This window comes from Myodes glareolus, chromosome 12 (genome assembly GCF_982192425.1).
Source record: "Myodes glareolus chromosome 12, mMyoGla1.1, whole genome shotgun sequence".
Taxonomy (NCBI): Eukaryota; Metazoa; Chordata; class Mammalia; order Rodentia; family Cricetidae; genus Myodes; species Myodes glareolus.
The window spans coordinates 29,886,751-29,899,848 of NC_142037.1; the positions used below are offsets into that span (position 1 = coordinate 29,886,751).

Here is a 13,098-nt window from a genome sequence, read left to right on the forward strand (position 1 = left end):
ATCAAGAAGGCTCTAAAATCTACCAAGACGCTATTTATGATCTGTGTCTCTGGAGTCATGTTTTTGGGGAGATGTGCATGCTTTTTGGGTGTATCTTCGCATCAAAGGCCAGGTAGTCCTTCTCAACTTCTTCAACATTGTCAGTCTCTTTGCCAATAAGCAGTTCTCACGCAGGCTGGAACATTCCCTGGGTGGCTTTAGGAACTGCTTATTTTTGCTTCTGAAAAAGGAACTTGAGGGGGCTCTTGCTACACAGCTCAAAATTGCCCACACCCACCATGCTGCTCTTTCCTGAGAGTTGCCTTCTGCATGAGGTAGCTACCTTCCATGCCTTCTCTTCCCTCACTCGCACCCAGAGCAGCTCTCTTTGCACAGCTGTTTCCCCGGGGAATGTGATGAGGATGGGAGGCCAAGTTCATTCCCAGGCTAACTCTCTCTTTCCAGCTGCCTACCCTTCAGGCAATGGACTTCAAATCTGACCTTTGGAACAATTACACATAACCACAGTTTTGACGCTTCAGGAGTCTTTGGGAATATGGTCCAGGGTCCTTCTGAATCTGTGTCTTGGCGTCTTCTTTTCTGGTGTGCAGTCTTACGGACACTTGCCTGAATGCTCCTGTGATCTTTGTCCACTGGGTTCTGATGATTTTCTTACGAGAAACATATCCCTCTGTTTCAGGGGCTGGGTCTTCCTACCTATTTGGACCACGTGTAATTCAGCATCGCCGAAAGGCATGCCTGACAGAGGACACACAGGTCCTGAATGGACAATCGCTTCCACAGCAATTGAGACAGTTACAGGAGAGTCTCACACGTTGTCCGGCCACAGATCCCAAATCCTAGATACTGATTCTGAATTACTGAGGAAACCCCTAATCAAGCCAGCAAGTCTTGAAGAAGTACTTTAGTGACCCTCCCTTTCATATCTTAATTGACAGTGAGACTATTAGTCAAATGACTAGGACCTCTGATTTATAAGTCAAATGGGTAGAGCCAACAGTTCCTAATATGGTAAGCACAGTGATGAAATTGGACGCATGGATGAGTTAGAATTTCCGTGATTGAAGGCATAGAAATTTGACAGTCTAGCTAGAGAACGGGCAGAGGGGAGAGGGCCATCAGCACACCAAGGAGAGAGGCCTCTGCAGAAAGAAGACCTGCTGACCCCTTGGCCTTGAACTTGCAGGGTGAAGAGCCTCCAGAACTTTGAGGAACTAAATGCCTGCTTTTAAAATGCCACCCAGGCATTCATACTTCATTATGACATTAATAGAGTCACACAGGTCACAAACAAACACAACAGAGGAGGTGACTGAGTGAGGACTGTTGAGGTGAATGTAATGTAAATGTGGAAGGGAATAGAGATTCTTCCAGGGCCTTCATCAGGGAAGCGTCTCCCAGACATTCAAGGGCCAGTACGTCTTAACATACTGTGCTGATAAAGACACAACGGAATGGGAAAGATATTAAAGGGGGCAAAGATAGAAAAGTCAGTGACTCACTGGCCTTGTCTGGGATGCTGCTGAAGCCAGGAGCCCCTCAAGAGTCCTACAGGGACAGAACACTTTATAAGCCAGGCAAGTGACAGGCTACAAACCCAACCTGCAGGGACCTTGGCCCCAGGCTTTTTGGATTCCTGATGCAGGTCTCCTGGACAGTTTAGAAGCTCCCAGCATTCTCTCTTGACTCTCGGCATTACCAAACACATGGCTGCGTATCTGCCTCATGTGATGGGAGACTTACTAGCATGTGCTCTTAGATATATGCACCAGTCAGAGCTTACTGTGCACACTGTCAAGATAGCCTTCCTCATGTGCTACGGCAGCCCAGTGATCCAAACCATGGTGACAGCAAGCCTTCTGATAGCAGTGCTCTTGTCCCTGCAGGCCTTGACCTACTGTGTCACACCTGAGGTCTCTTCCACCAAGGACCCACCACCAGAGAAAACCAGATGTTGTTGTTGTAGCTCTATCCAGATCTTAGCCATCATCTACCTGGTGAACTTACCTGGTCCCGCTATGACTCTCACTCTGCTGTGCTTGCCTTCACTCTGATCTTTGACCTTTGCAAAATGACCCTAGCAGTGGCGAGTTCTAGTGGGGCATGCCGGGGGACACACTCGACACAACACACAGCACTTCAGACCTACCAACTGGCTCTGATGGGCCCATGTTAAGATTGTACCACAAGCACAAATGTATCTGGGAAGGAAATGTCCACTCCTCAAACCCATCGCAGAAAATCCCAAAGGGAAAATCACTTCTGTGGGTAGACAGCGTCTGGACAAAGGGTGCTCGTACAAGGTCTCAATTCAGAATTCTTATCATCCCCAAGCATGGCACCATCGAAGCCACCCCTGGTAAAGTGGCCAGCATGGAGTGGAGAAATCCTTCACTATTGGCTATTACCATAATGTTAGCCAGTGAGGGACTTTCTGCGTGCGAGTGTATCCAAATAATGCTTCTGGTCAACAGATACTGTTTGTAGTCAAAATACATTAATATTTCCACACGACAGATTCCAAGGAGGACAAATGAAATGTTTGAATAAGCCAAGCATTGTAGTCTACTGAATACTGTTCTTTCACCTTTATACTCATTTTTTTTCCTTCCTGGAATCACCCACAGACGTTTCTTAAAAAACAAACCTGATAACGTCAAAAGATGAGAAAGGCTAAACTCTGAGAAAACAAAGGGACCATAAATCAGGAAAACTTTGTGGTTACTAGAAAGACACTTTAATTTTCTAGACAAAAGGCTGCATTAAGGAAGAATAATGCAATAATCAAAGGTGAAGGGATCTCCATTGTCTGGCGTCCTTCTCTGTGGGAATTTTCCCACCCCTGACAGCTGTAAAGGGGGGAGGGGCGCTGACTGTGGCTGTGCCTTTATTCTCTCGCCCCTCTTCTCCCCGTGTGCCCCCGCCCCGTTCTGTCAGTAAATGTCTGCAATCATATTCTTGAGCTCCTGTGTGATTTCAAGGTTCATCTCTCCCATGCAGCTCAAACACTAATTATCCCAGCTGTAATTAGTAAGATAATTAAATACTGGCTCACTCATCACTCTACCTTGGGTCGGGTCGTGATTCTCCCAGAAGACCTTGAGCAGCTCCTCAAAGCTGACGCGCTCTGGCTGGTACACAACCCGGACGACTTCTGCATGGCCGGTTTTTCCTGGAGAGAGACAGAACACACAACCCAATTTTACTGATAACATCAAGTCATTGCAAGCTACTGGTGCTCAAAAGACCCCGCAGATGGAGGCTGAACTCTTCTCTCTGATGGAAGGGCACAAGTGTAATTGGATTTCAGCTGCTGGGCTCATCCCAGTCTCTGTCCCCAGCTATAAAGGCACAGTTATCCCCCTGGAGTTCCTGGAATGAAGACTTCTCCTGTGTAATTTCGTATGAGAACTAAACTCCATTTTCATTTTTCTCCTTTTCTCCACCCTGCATTTATTCAGGTGTCGGTACATGCATGGGCATGCATATGGAGACTTCAGGTAGATGTCAGGAATCATTCCTGGTGGGAACACACGTGTGGCCGTGCATATGGAGACTTCAGGCGGTTGACGGGAGTCATTCCTGGTCGCTGTTCTACCTTACTCGCTGGGGCACATTTGCCAGTCAGACCTAGAGGTTGACAATATGGCTAGTCTCCTTGATGTTTTGCTCTGAGGACCTCCAATCCCTCTGCTGTTGGAATTACAGGTGAGCTCCCACCCTGACTTTTACGCGGGGCTTGGGGACCTGAACTCCAGTCCTCAGCCTTGTAAAGCACATGCCTTAACTGCTGAGTCATGTCCCCAAGCTGAATTTTCACTTTTCTAATCTGACTTTATGAAGTCTAGAACCAGTCCGACCCAGTGCTCAGGACCGGAAACTCGGCCAAATGGACTTGCCGTTTCTTTTTACATCATCCTATGCTGTGCGGAGCAAGCTCAGCTGAAGTACAGTTCCAGAGAGAGAAGCCTGCAGAGATAGACCGAGAACCCAACCCGATTAGATAAATTAGTCAGTGGTGAGACACAGCTGCTGTGCTCTGAAAACTGAGGCTGGAGCTAGACAGAAGCACCAAGAAGGTTTGTATTTTCCCCGCCCAGTTCCTCTCTGTACTAAAGATCAGTGTTAAAAAATGTCTTTTGCAGGGTACTCTGTGAGTGAGTTTGTTCTCACGGGCAACCCTGAAGCTTCCAGGATGAGAGGGGCATGCATGCCTGCATACTTCTCATAACTGTCAAGTTCATGTTCTTGCTATTGTCCAGTCTCAGACCCCTGCACAATAGGCCTCCCCAAACAACACTATCTCTGTATTCAAACCTGTTCCCTCTCTCTTTTCTGTCGCCTTATGTATCATAAAGAACTTGGCCTTGTCCAAAGAGAGGTCTGGCCTTTGCCCTTGGTGCCTGGGAGACAAACTGTAAGATATCCAACAGAAACGAGACTGTCCACAACGGACTTTACAGTGAGGCGAACTCTACTCTATGGTCTTAGGGTGGTGCTGACCATGCAGAAAGAACGACCATGAGGCCTTTGGTTGGCATGCTATAGTTAACCTGGAGGCTGAGTTCAACCACACTGGCGATCATTCCGTTGATCATTCTGACATTACAGGCGGCTCCTGCATAAAATCCCGGGGCACCAAGGCTCAGGTGAGTTTCGCTGTTGAGCAACACCTTGTGCACTGTTGTGCATGGATGCTGGAGACTGACTTATTCCAGGTCTGCTGGAGACTGACTTATCCCAGGTCTGCCGGAGACTGACTTATTCCAGGTCTGCTGGAGACTGGCTTATCCCAGGTCTGCTGGAGACTGGCTTATCCCAGGTCTGCTGGAGACTGGCTTAACCCAGGTCTGCTGGAGAACGTTCAGACGCCCCCGGAACCCATCCAGACACTGTGCTTTGCATCTCTGACTGATCTGGAGCCCTGCTTTGTCCTGGTGATAAACCATGACCATTCTTACACTGAACTCTGATGGCCCTTCATGCAAATGACCAATTATGAAGTAGTCTTGGGGGGGGCTCCGAACTTAAGACTCAGAAAGTCAGAGGGTTCACTTGACGTGAGCTTCCTCACTTTAGTTCTGTCTGACAACAAAATAGACAGACACTCCACTTTACAAACCAGACAGCCATGATGCATATAGGTTAGATTCACCCAAGGTCACACAGCCAGCGAGTATGGGCACTACAGCCTAAACACACGTGCCTGCCAACTCTACATCCAGAGACCACTCACTATGACAAAGGAGATCAAGCAAGGTGAAGATGGGGAACCTGAGCCCAGAAAAGGAATAAAGTCTGTCGTTCACTTTAATTTTTAATATGTAAATTTATTTTTTATTATAGGAGTGGTGTTCAAGAATAATATTAAGTCAAGAAGATGTAAGGAAAGTAAGAGAAGTAACAAGGAAGAAATCAAATCACCCGCTGCAATGAAGGTTTGCGCGAACGGCACTTACAATCACAACATAACACTCCATCAGATGGCTGTCCGATTCCTTCTTCTCTCATTTCCTATCGCTGGGCATTTACACGGAATCCTATGTCAAGCCACAAATGTAAATATTTTCCCACACTTCAGAGGCATCTAAAGTCACAGTTGAATAACTGGAATTTCTGGATCAACACTTATAAATATTGAAAGATTTCTTGGTGCCCAGTGCCAAACTCCTTCTCAGTAAAGCTGACCACATTTTCTTTCCCCATGAGCAGCATGAAGTCTGGTCTCACTTGCTTTTTAATCCATAGCATTCATAGCTGGAGGAGAGGGTTCTGTGTCAGCTGGAGTGGGATCCTTATTACTAAATACTGAATTTCATGTTGATTGACCAATTTAGCTTTTTTTTAATGTTGGTTGTGTTCTTTTTGCAATGAACTACTAGTGGTTAATATATTAAAATTTATTATTAATTAGTTAATCCATACAATTTTATTCAGATACCATAGTCATAAAATTTAGCATCTAAGCAGATTATTTATTTAATGTTTTTTTTTCCCATTTTGTGTGTATGTGGCATGTGTATCTTCATGTGTGTGGGTACAGATGTGGAGGAGCACCCACATGGGTATGTCTGCATGCTGAGGCCTGAGGATGATATCTGGAATCATCTGGTCCCTCCCTCTTCTGTCTTGTTCACTGAGGCACGCTCTCACAATCAAACCCAGAGATGACCAATGTCAGCGTTGCTAGTCAGCCTTCTCTGGGGATCCCTGACTCTTCCCAGTCTCCTGAGTAGACTTTCTGCTAACAGATATAAGAGGAATGGTCATGGGCAGCTTAGACCACATGGCACAAATAACAGTGGTTATAGCAAACACTTCTGGTCTATTATACATCTGATTTAATCATTTGAAATGTCAAAATGAATGATTTAACTACTATAGTGATTCAGTGACTTGATAATATGAAAAGCATTAAGGGGCCAGGGTAGGGGAAGGGCTCAGTGGTACAGTGCCTGCCTCACAAACATAAGGACTTTGGTTTGGAACTTGAGCACCTATATAAAGAAGCTTGGCAGAGTGGCTCTTCTCTGTAACAAATGCTGGGGTGTGTGTTGTATGGACAGGTGGATCCCTAGAACCCGTTGGCCAATTAGCCTAACCAAATCAATAAGATTCAGATGCAGGAGAGACCCTGCCTCAAAAAAACAATGTGAAGAGTGATGGAGAAAGACACCAGATGCTGACCCCTGACCACCACACACACATATATGTGCACATACCCACATGAATACATCTTACACACACACACACACATGCACACACATACACAAAGCATTTAGGCCCTCTGAATGTTAAAAGTAGTAATGATATGTTGTAAACATGACAAATATTTTGGTATGAAAAACCTTTGAAACCCGACAAGATATATGTAAGCCAGAGATGCAAGCAGGTGCTTCGCATAGGAGGCAACAACTGCCCTTTAAGACATGACATGTGCAACATTTTCAGTGATTGAGTGAAAGCCAATAAATGCACACCGAAACATTAGTGTGCCGTCTATTATTTATGACCTCTAAAACTGCTGGAAAGTGTGCGGCGATGCTGAAGAAACAGCGAAGCCTGCTTCAGTTGACCCAAGACAGGGCAAAGATGGCTAAACTATTTTAGAAAGGTCACTCACATATGTGGCAAGAGCCGGGAAGATGTTCACGTGCCTCAATGAGGTGAGGCAGGAAATCCAACTCATGAGTGGAACCCCCGGTAATGGGAAGATACATAAATGGGGAATACTCTTCCATTTCTACAATGGCAGAGTACAGTAAGAAGTGCAAATATATTTGATTAAATATTACTATTTTGACTGCACCAAAACAGTGGCAATCATACACACAAAATGTGTGTATCTTTTGTGGCTGGCTTATTTCATTTGGCGTAATGTCCTCAGATCCATCCATGCTGTAACATATGCTAGAATGTCATTCCTTTGTCCCATCCCGTGTGGTGTGTGTGTGTGTGTGTGTGTGTGTGGTGTGTGTATACATGTTCACATGCATGTATGAACCATATTTTGTTTATCCATTCAACCACCAATGGACACTTGAGTTCCTTTTTCTGTTTAGCTTCTATGAACACAGAATGCAGATACTGCTTACTGTTTACTGGTGCAAGAAAGACATGGCTCCCTTTACAGATGGGCAAGCTAAGGTCTCTCTGTCAAACAAGTCACACAGCTAAGAAGCAATGGGATCCAAACCCACCAAGCTTTAAGTGCAGGTGAATTATTTGCCCATTTAATGACCCCAAGTAAAGATTTTAGAATAGAAGAACCTGAAATCACCAGGAGAGAGCAGATGGCACACAAGCAGTGACCCATATGAAAAGTCACCCCTATGTGGCAATGGATACCCAGACTGATAGCAATGTGGGGTCAGGAAGATTTTTTTTTTTAACTTTACTAGGGGAAGGGGAAGAGTAGGTGTGGAGGCCAGAGGGCAACTCTGTGACATTGGTCCTCTGCTTCTATATAAATGTGGGTTCCAGGGATCAAACTCGGGTCACCATATTTTCAGAGTAAACTCCATCCTGTGAGTCATTTGCTGGCCCAGAAAGGATTTTCACTCCCTAGCAAACACTTCTAGCTATGATTCCCACCAACATTATTTGTAAAGAGGCTTTAAGAAGCCTGGCCATTTAAAGGAAACTATCATTTAAGTTCAAGCCCCAATTTGCATTGGCAAACAGTCCAGAGGGTGCCCCGGCCAAGCTCACCTTTCAGTTTCTTTACTTTATTTCTCCAAAGCAAAAGAACCTGCGTAAAAATACACACTGCAAATGATCAAAAGGATTCAAGGGACTCGGGAGCTTTACGGACGTGCCCCAGCTTGGCAGGAACGAGCTAATGCGCTGAGCTAATTTCATTCCAGAGGCCAAACTGCAAACACTGTTTTGTGCTTCTGAGATAAAAAGGCCAGATCTTAAAAATATTTCGAGCTGCGTCTTCACATTCCATCGTGCAAATAGCATGATGGGAGCGGTGTGCAAACACGCTTGTTAGCAGTTCGCTGCAGCACGGCAGGTGTCTGCGCTGCTGGACAAAAATATCTGGAGAGGAAGAAAGAGAAGGGCCAGGTGCTCTTTCTGAACATCTTGCTCCACTGCCTGGCCCTCCAGGCCCAAAGAAAGGTCCATGACTTCAGAGGACAGGGTAATGGGCCACTGCTCCCAGCAAAAGAAGCACCTAGGAAGAGATATTGGGGTGTGCCTGGGCAAGGATGGCCAGGTGTCACCCAGACTGAGCAGATTCTGGAAGCTTGGAAGGCTGGGTAGTTGGGTAGCCTCTTGGCTATCTAGCTATACGGTCTCCTGAAGCCCCCTTTTCCCTCTGAGCTTTGACTTTATCATCTACAAAGTGGGAACATTAATAGCTTTGGCTGCACAGGAGTGTACTCAAGATTAGTTCTGTACTAAATTTTCCCTAATACCCACCCAGTCTTCAGTAACAGGGGGTCCTTGCAGATTCAACACTGTCCACTAGCCTAGTGGCACACAATCTGCTGCCTTACCCTCCTAACTCCTAAGTCCTATGTGATCCTTATCTCCCGTGCTAAATCGGACAGCTTCCTTGCAAGGGACAGCTGTATGAACAGGTGAGCTATACAAACATATCACAAATGACAACACAGAATACATCCACTTCAATCTTATTAATAATAGCCTCTTTGGTGTTGTTATGATATATGGTATTGGTGTGGTATTGTTATTTAAGGCTCAGAGCCTTAAAGGAAGGCAGAATCAGGTGAAAAGTTGAAGAGGAGAAGACAGGGGAAGCAGAGGTCATTAACTCTTTGTAAAAGTCTGGGATGAGAGTGAGGAGCAGATGGAGAACGGAGATCTCATATTCTCCAGTAGTAATGATAATACAGCCGGGTAGCATAGGTGCCAAGCTCTTGATATGAATGGCTCAAGCTGACCCTCACAATGTCCCCAGAGATCCAGGGAGGATAAGGGGAAACAGGCTTGAGCTCCCTGCCCAGAGGAGCTCTTGTGACCTTGTCATCGGTAAAGACTCATGGCCATCCATTCCCCAGCTACCTACTACTAAATAAGACAGGACCCCCTGCCCGCGCTTTGCATGCTGCTTCTGATCTGTGCCTGCCTTGCAGTATCACGGCGCTCTGGGTGGTTTTCAAGATGGGTATTATAATGCCCATGTATACTGCTAGGAAAATCAAGGCTAAGCTCACAAACAAAGGAGACAACAAAGAACTTAGTGGAGTCAATAATGCTTCCCCATCCTCTGTGCAGTGGTATGTGGAGCCCTGGTCTTGCTTAGGGCCCTCCAGGATGGGTGTGATCCTAGTCCTGTTTCCCACACCCTCTTAGATTCAGACCTATGACCCTCATCATAGATCCCCATCCACGGAGCCTCTAAGTTGCAATATAGACTCAATGCCTCTTGATAACCAGCATTTTCCAGAGCCATATAGAGTCAGGGGTTACAGGAAGAGCTGGTACACAGCGGAAATCAGAGCCCTTGGCATTCAATGGGATCAGCCTGGCTCAGAGTCTAGCTCCTTAGTGCCTCGGTGGAGTTGTGACCCCGAAGTCACTCAAAGGGTCTCTGTGAGGAGAACGGCTGCACTCAGAACCCAGCATACAGAAGGGGTTCAAATGATTCCTCCCAAACCCCAATGGCCAGTCCCTTCTGGACCCTCAATCCCACAGGGTCATCTCCATGCAGGTAATGCTTCCATACGCACTGTCCAAAAGCATGTTCTAGTCTCCCCTGCAGGACACAGTGAGATCCTAGAGAGAAGAGACAATAACAGCCGCTCTTCCCTGCGGCTCCCTGGGACGGAGCACAAGATATGACGTGAATAAACGCATATGGATCAAACGAAAACACACACGAAATTTCCCCACCACTCATTTAGCCCTCATCCAAATGGAGGTCCACGAAGACACCAACACTGTCCACAGCTAGCCTGCTGGCACATGCTGGGCGTGAATCTCCTGCCCCTAGCCTCCCAAATCCAACATGAACTCCACTTCCCATCCTAAAATGGACATCCTCCCTCCCAGAGGAAGATATCGAATGACTCAAAACAACAATAACACTGTACAGACGGGACAACAGGATATCTTATTTATTTGTTGATTTATAAGCATGAATCAAATCCTACAAAGTCCCACATGCTGTGCCAAGTATTGAGGATTCAATGATGACGAATGGCGGTAGAATAATAACAAGGAGCGCCTGCCCCACGGGTATTGCCTCACGTCGCAGTCTAGGTAAGGAACTGATCTTTTGAATAAAAAGATCAGATCTATTTTATTTACCCTGCAGGCTGAAGGAATGGGAGAAGTGAGCTACGGAGATTTTTTTTTCATTAAATAATAACCATTCTTCAATATCCCGCATCCTTTCCCTGCCAACCAGATTCAGCTGAGCCGAAGAACCAAATAAAAGAGCACAAAAAGACCCAGGTGTTTGAAGGGAGAAGACGGGCGAGAGGGTGGATGAATAATATTCTCCTTTCCCACACGAGATTCAGAACACTACTTTTCTCCTGCTAATTAACTACAAGGAGGTGAGGTGTCAGCTCAATTTCATCTCTAGCTCCCGCCGATAGAAAATGCGATTTCTAACAATGTACTCATTATAAAAAAAAGTCCTAATACATCAAAATTGGATGCCCTGTGGAGTTCATTATAGGATCTGAGGAGCGTCTATGCTGCCATTTTATCTTGGCTTTCTTCCTTTTGTCTCATCCGTCACTTAAAGTGTCCAACGAGAAATGTAAGCTTTTAAAAAGCATCCTATTGATTGAAATGTAGGAGGAAAAAATCTGTTAGAGTGATTGTATTTTTTTTTAAAAAAAAAAAAAAAACCTGGCCCACCATGGGGAGACAGGGTGGGAATGTCAGAATCTGCTGGAGTGTATTTTATGTGGACACATCATCCTGAGACTATTCTCTCAGAGGGCCGCGATAACCACAGGTGGGTCCTTGCTCAGGAAAATTCCCTGAGAAGGCAGTTAACTCTAACTTTTGGTGATCCTCGGGGCTTCTTACCGCTGCCAGATGTATGTGAAGGTCAAAGTTGGTCCCTAGTATGGGAAGGGGCTATTTACTTCTGCTGATCGCAGAGGTAGACATCACCAAGTGAGCTGGGTTTACAGGACAGTGAGAACACGAGGTGTTGATGTGTGGAGTAGCTGATGTCCGTTTCGCAGCGCGGCTCCAGGGCCTCCCTACCAGGAAACGGTAGGCCGCGGAAGGTATCAGCAGACAATCTGCAAGGCACGGGCCTTTGGAGCTGAAAGAACAAATGCAGACTTCACTGGATGATGGCCCACTATTAACACAGGTATTGCACACTGAGAAAATGGGACTCTTTGAACCAATGAGATTAAACCGCTCAGTATGAAAAGAGGCCACATGCACCTGGTCACGAGTGGGCGGCACAAGGAAAGCAGCTCACGACTACATCTAGGATTGTTTGTGGTACTTTTTGGAGATTTATTTATTTTTATTTAATGTAAATGTTTTGTTTGCATGTATGAAAGGTACATATGTGTGTACCTGGTGTCCTTGTAGACCAGAAGACAGGCCTAAAACCCTTGAAACTGGAGTTATGAGCTGCCATGTGCTGGGAACGGAACCCAGGTCCTCTACAAGAACAGCAAGTTCTCATAACCATCTTTCCAGCCCCTGTGGTACCTTCTGAAACTCTTCTTCACCCCATCCCTCGACTCCTAAGTAGAATTCCAACACAGGAAACCTGGGGAGAGACCTGGACATTCTCATGACTTCCGTGGGTCCTTTTGTTCAGAGCTGGTAAGTGAGGCAGGCATTTGAAACCCATGGCTGTGAACAGTCTCCAACTTCGAAGGGTCTCGAAGGTCACTTGCCTATTTTACCTCACCCCGCGCTACCACCCATGGAGGGTGCACACTACATCACAAAGCAGCTCATGTCACTGCTAGACTGTCTTAGCTGCTGAAAATTTCCATCTTTGCTGGTCAAAACCTATTTCCTTCTACACTCGATCCGACTTGTGCCTCTTAGAGAGGCCTTCACGGTGACTCTTCAGAACTCAGGCCTCAGAGCATTGGAAGTTGTTAAATGGGCACTGACTAGGAGTCAGAAACCACACACCTGAGGCTCGACTGCCAGAGAGTCACTTGCCTTTTGCCCACAAGTTGCTTGTCTGTGAGGTAGGGATGATCACACACGTCTCATCCATCCTGTACATCCTGTAACACTGCAACAACGCACAGACGATGGAAAGCGCTTTGGGTACCTGCAGTAATCAAATCCACACCCTGCCATTAGTTACTGAGTCTATGACTTGCTATTGCCACACACCAAGAGTGATGAACCACAGTACAATGCAGCTTCATCCCTCCACCTCGGAACTATCCTGAGATTTAGGATCTGGAGTTGCATGGCTGTACTGGCCAGGGCAGCTCTTGGGTGGGTTTATCTGGGTAAGCTACTGAGAGTAGGTTTGCATAAAAAAGTATTTGTGCTCCATGAGAACTAGAAGACAGCTAGAGACCCCCACCCACCCCATATCCTGGCGACAAAGAGGTCTTGAAAACCAAGCCTGGTACTTCATACCTGTAATAAAAGCATTCTCGGCTTTGAACA

The 13,098-nt window shown here is 46.1% G+C and overlaps 1 protein-coding gene across 3 annotated transcripts in view; it reads right to left on the reverse strand.

Annotated features, from left to right (window-relative positions):
- The window catches only part of Msra (methionine sulfoxide reductase A), a 313,151-nt gene that overhangs the window by 106,792 nt on the left and 193,261 nt on the right, over positions 1-13,098 (reverse strand). For all 3 annotated transcript variants that reach the window (XM_048421858.3, XM_048421857.3, XM_048421859.3), the window contains one exon: positions 3,068-3,172. In XM_048421858.3, the coding sequence (XP_048277815.2) occupies positions 3,068-3,172 (105 nt within the window). The remainder of the gene's footprint in view (positions 1-3,067; positions 3,173-13,098) is intronic.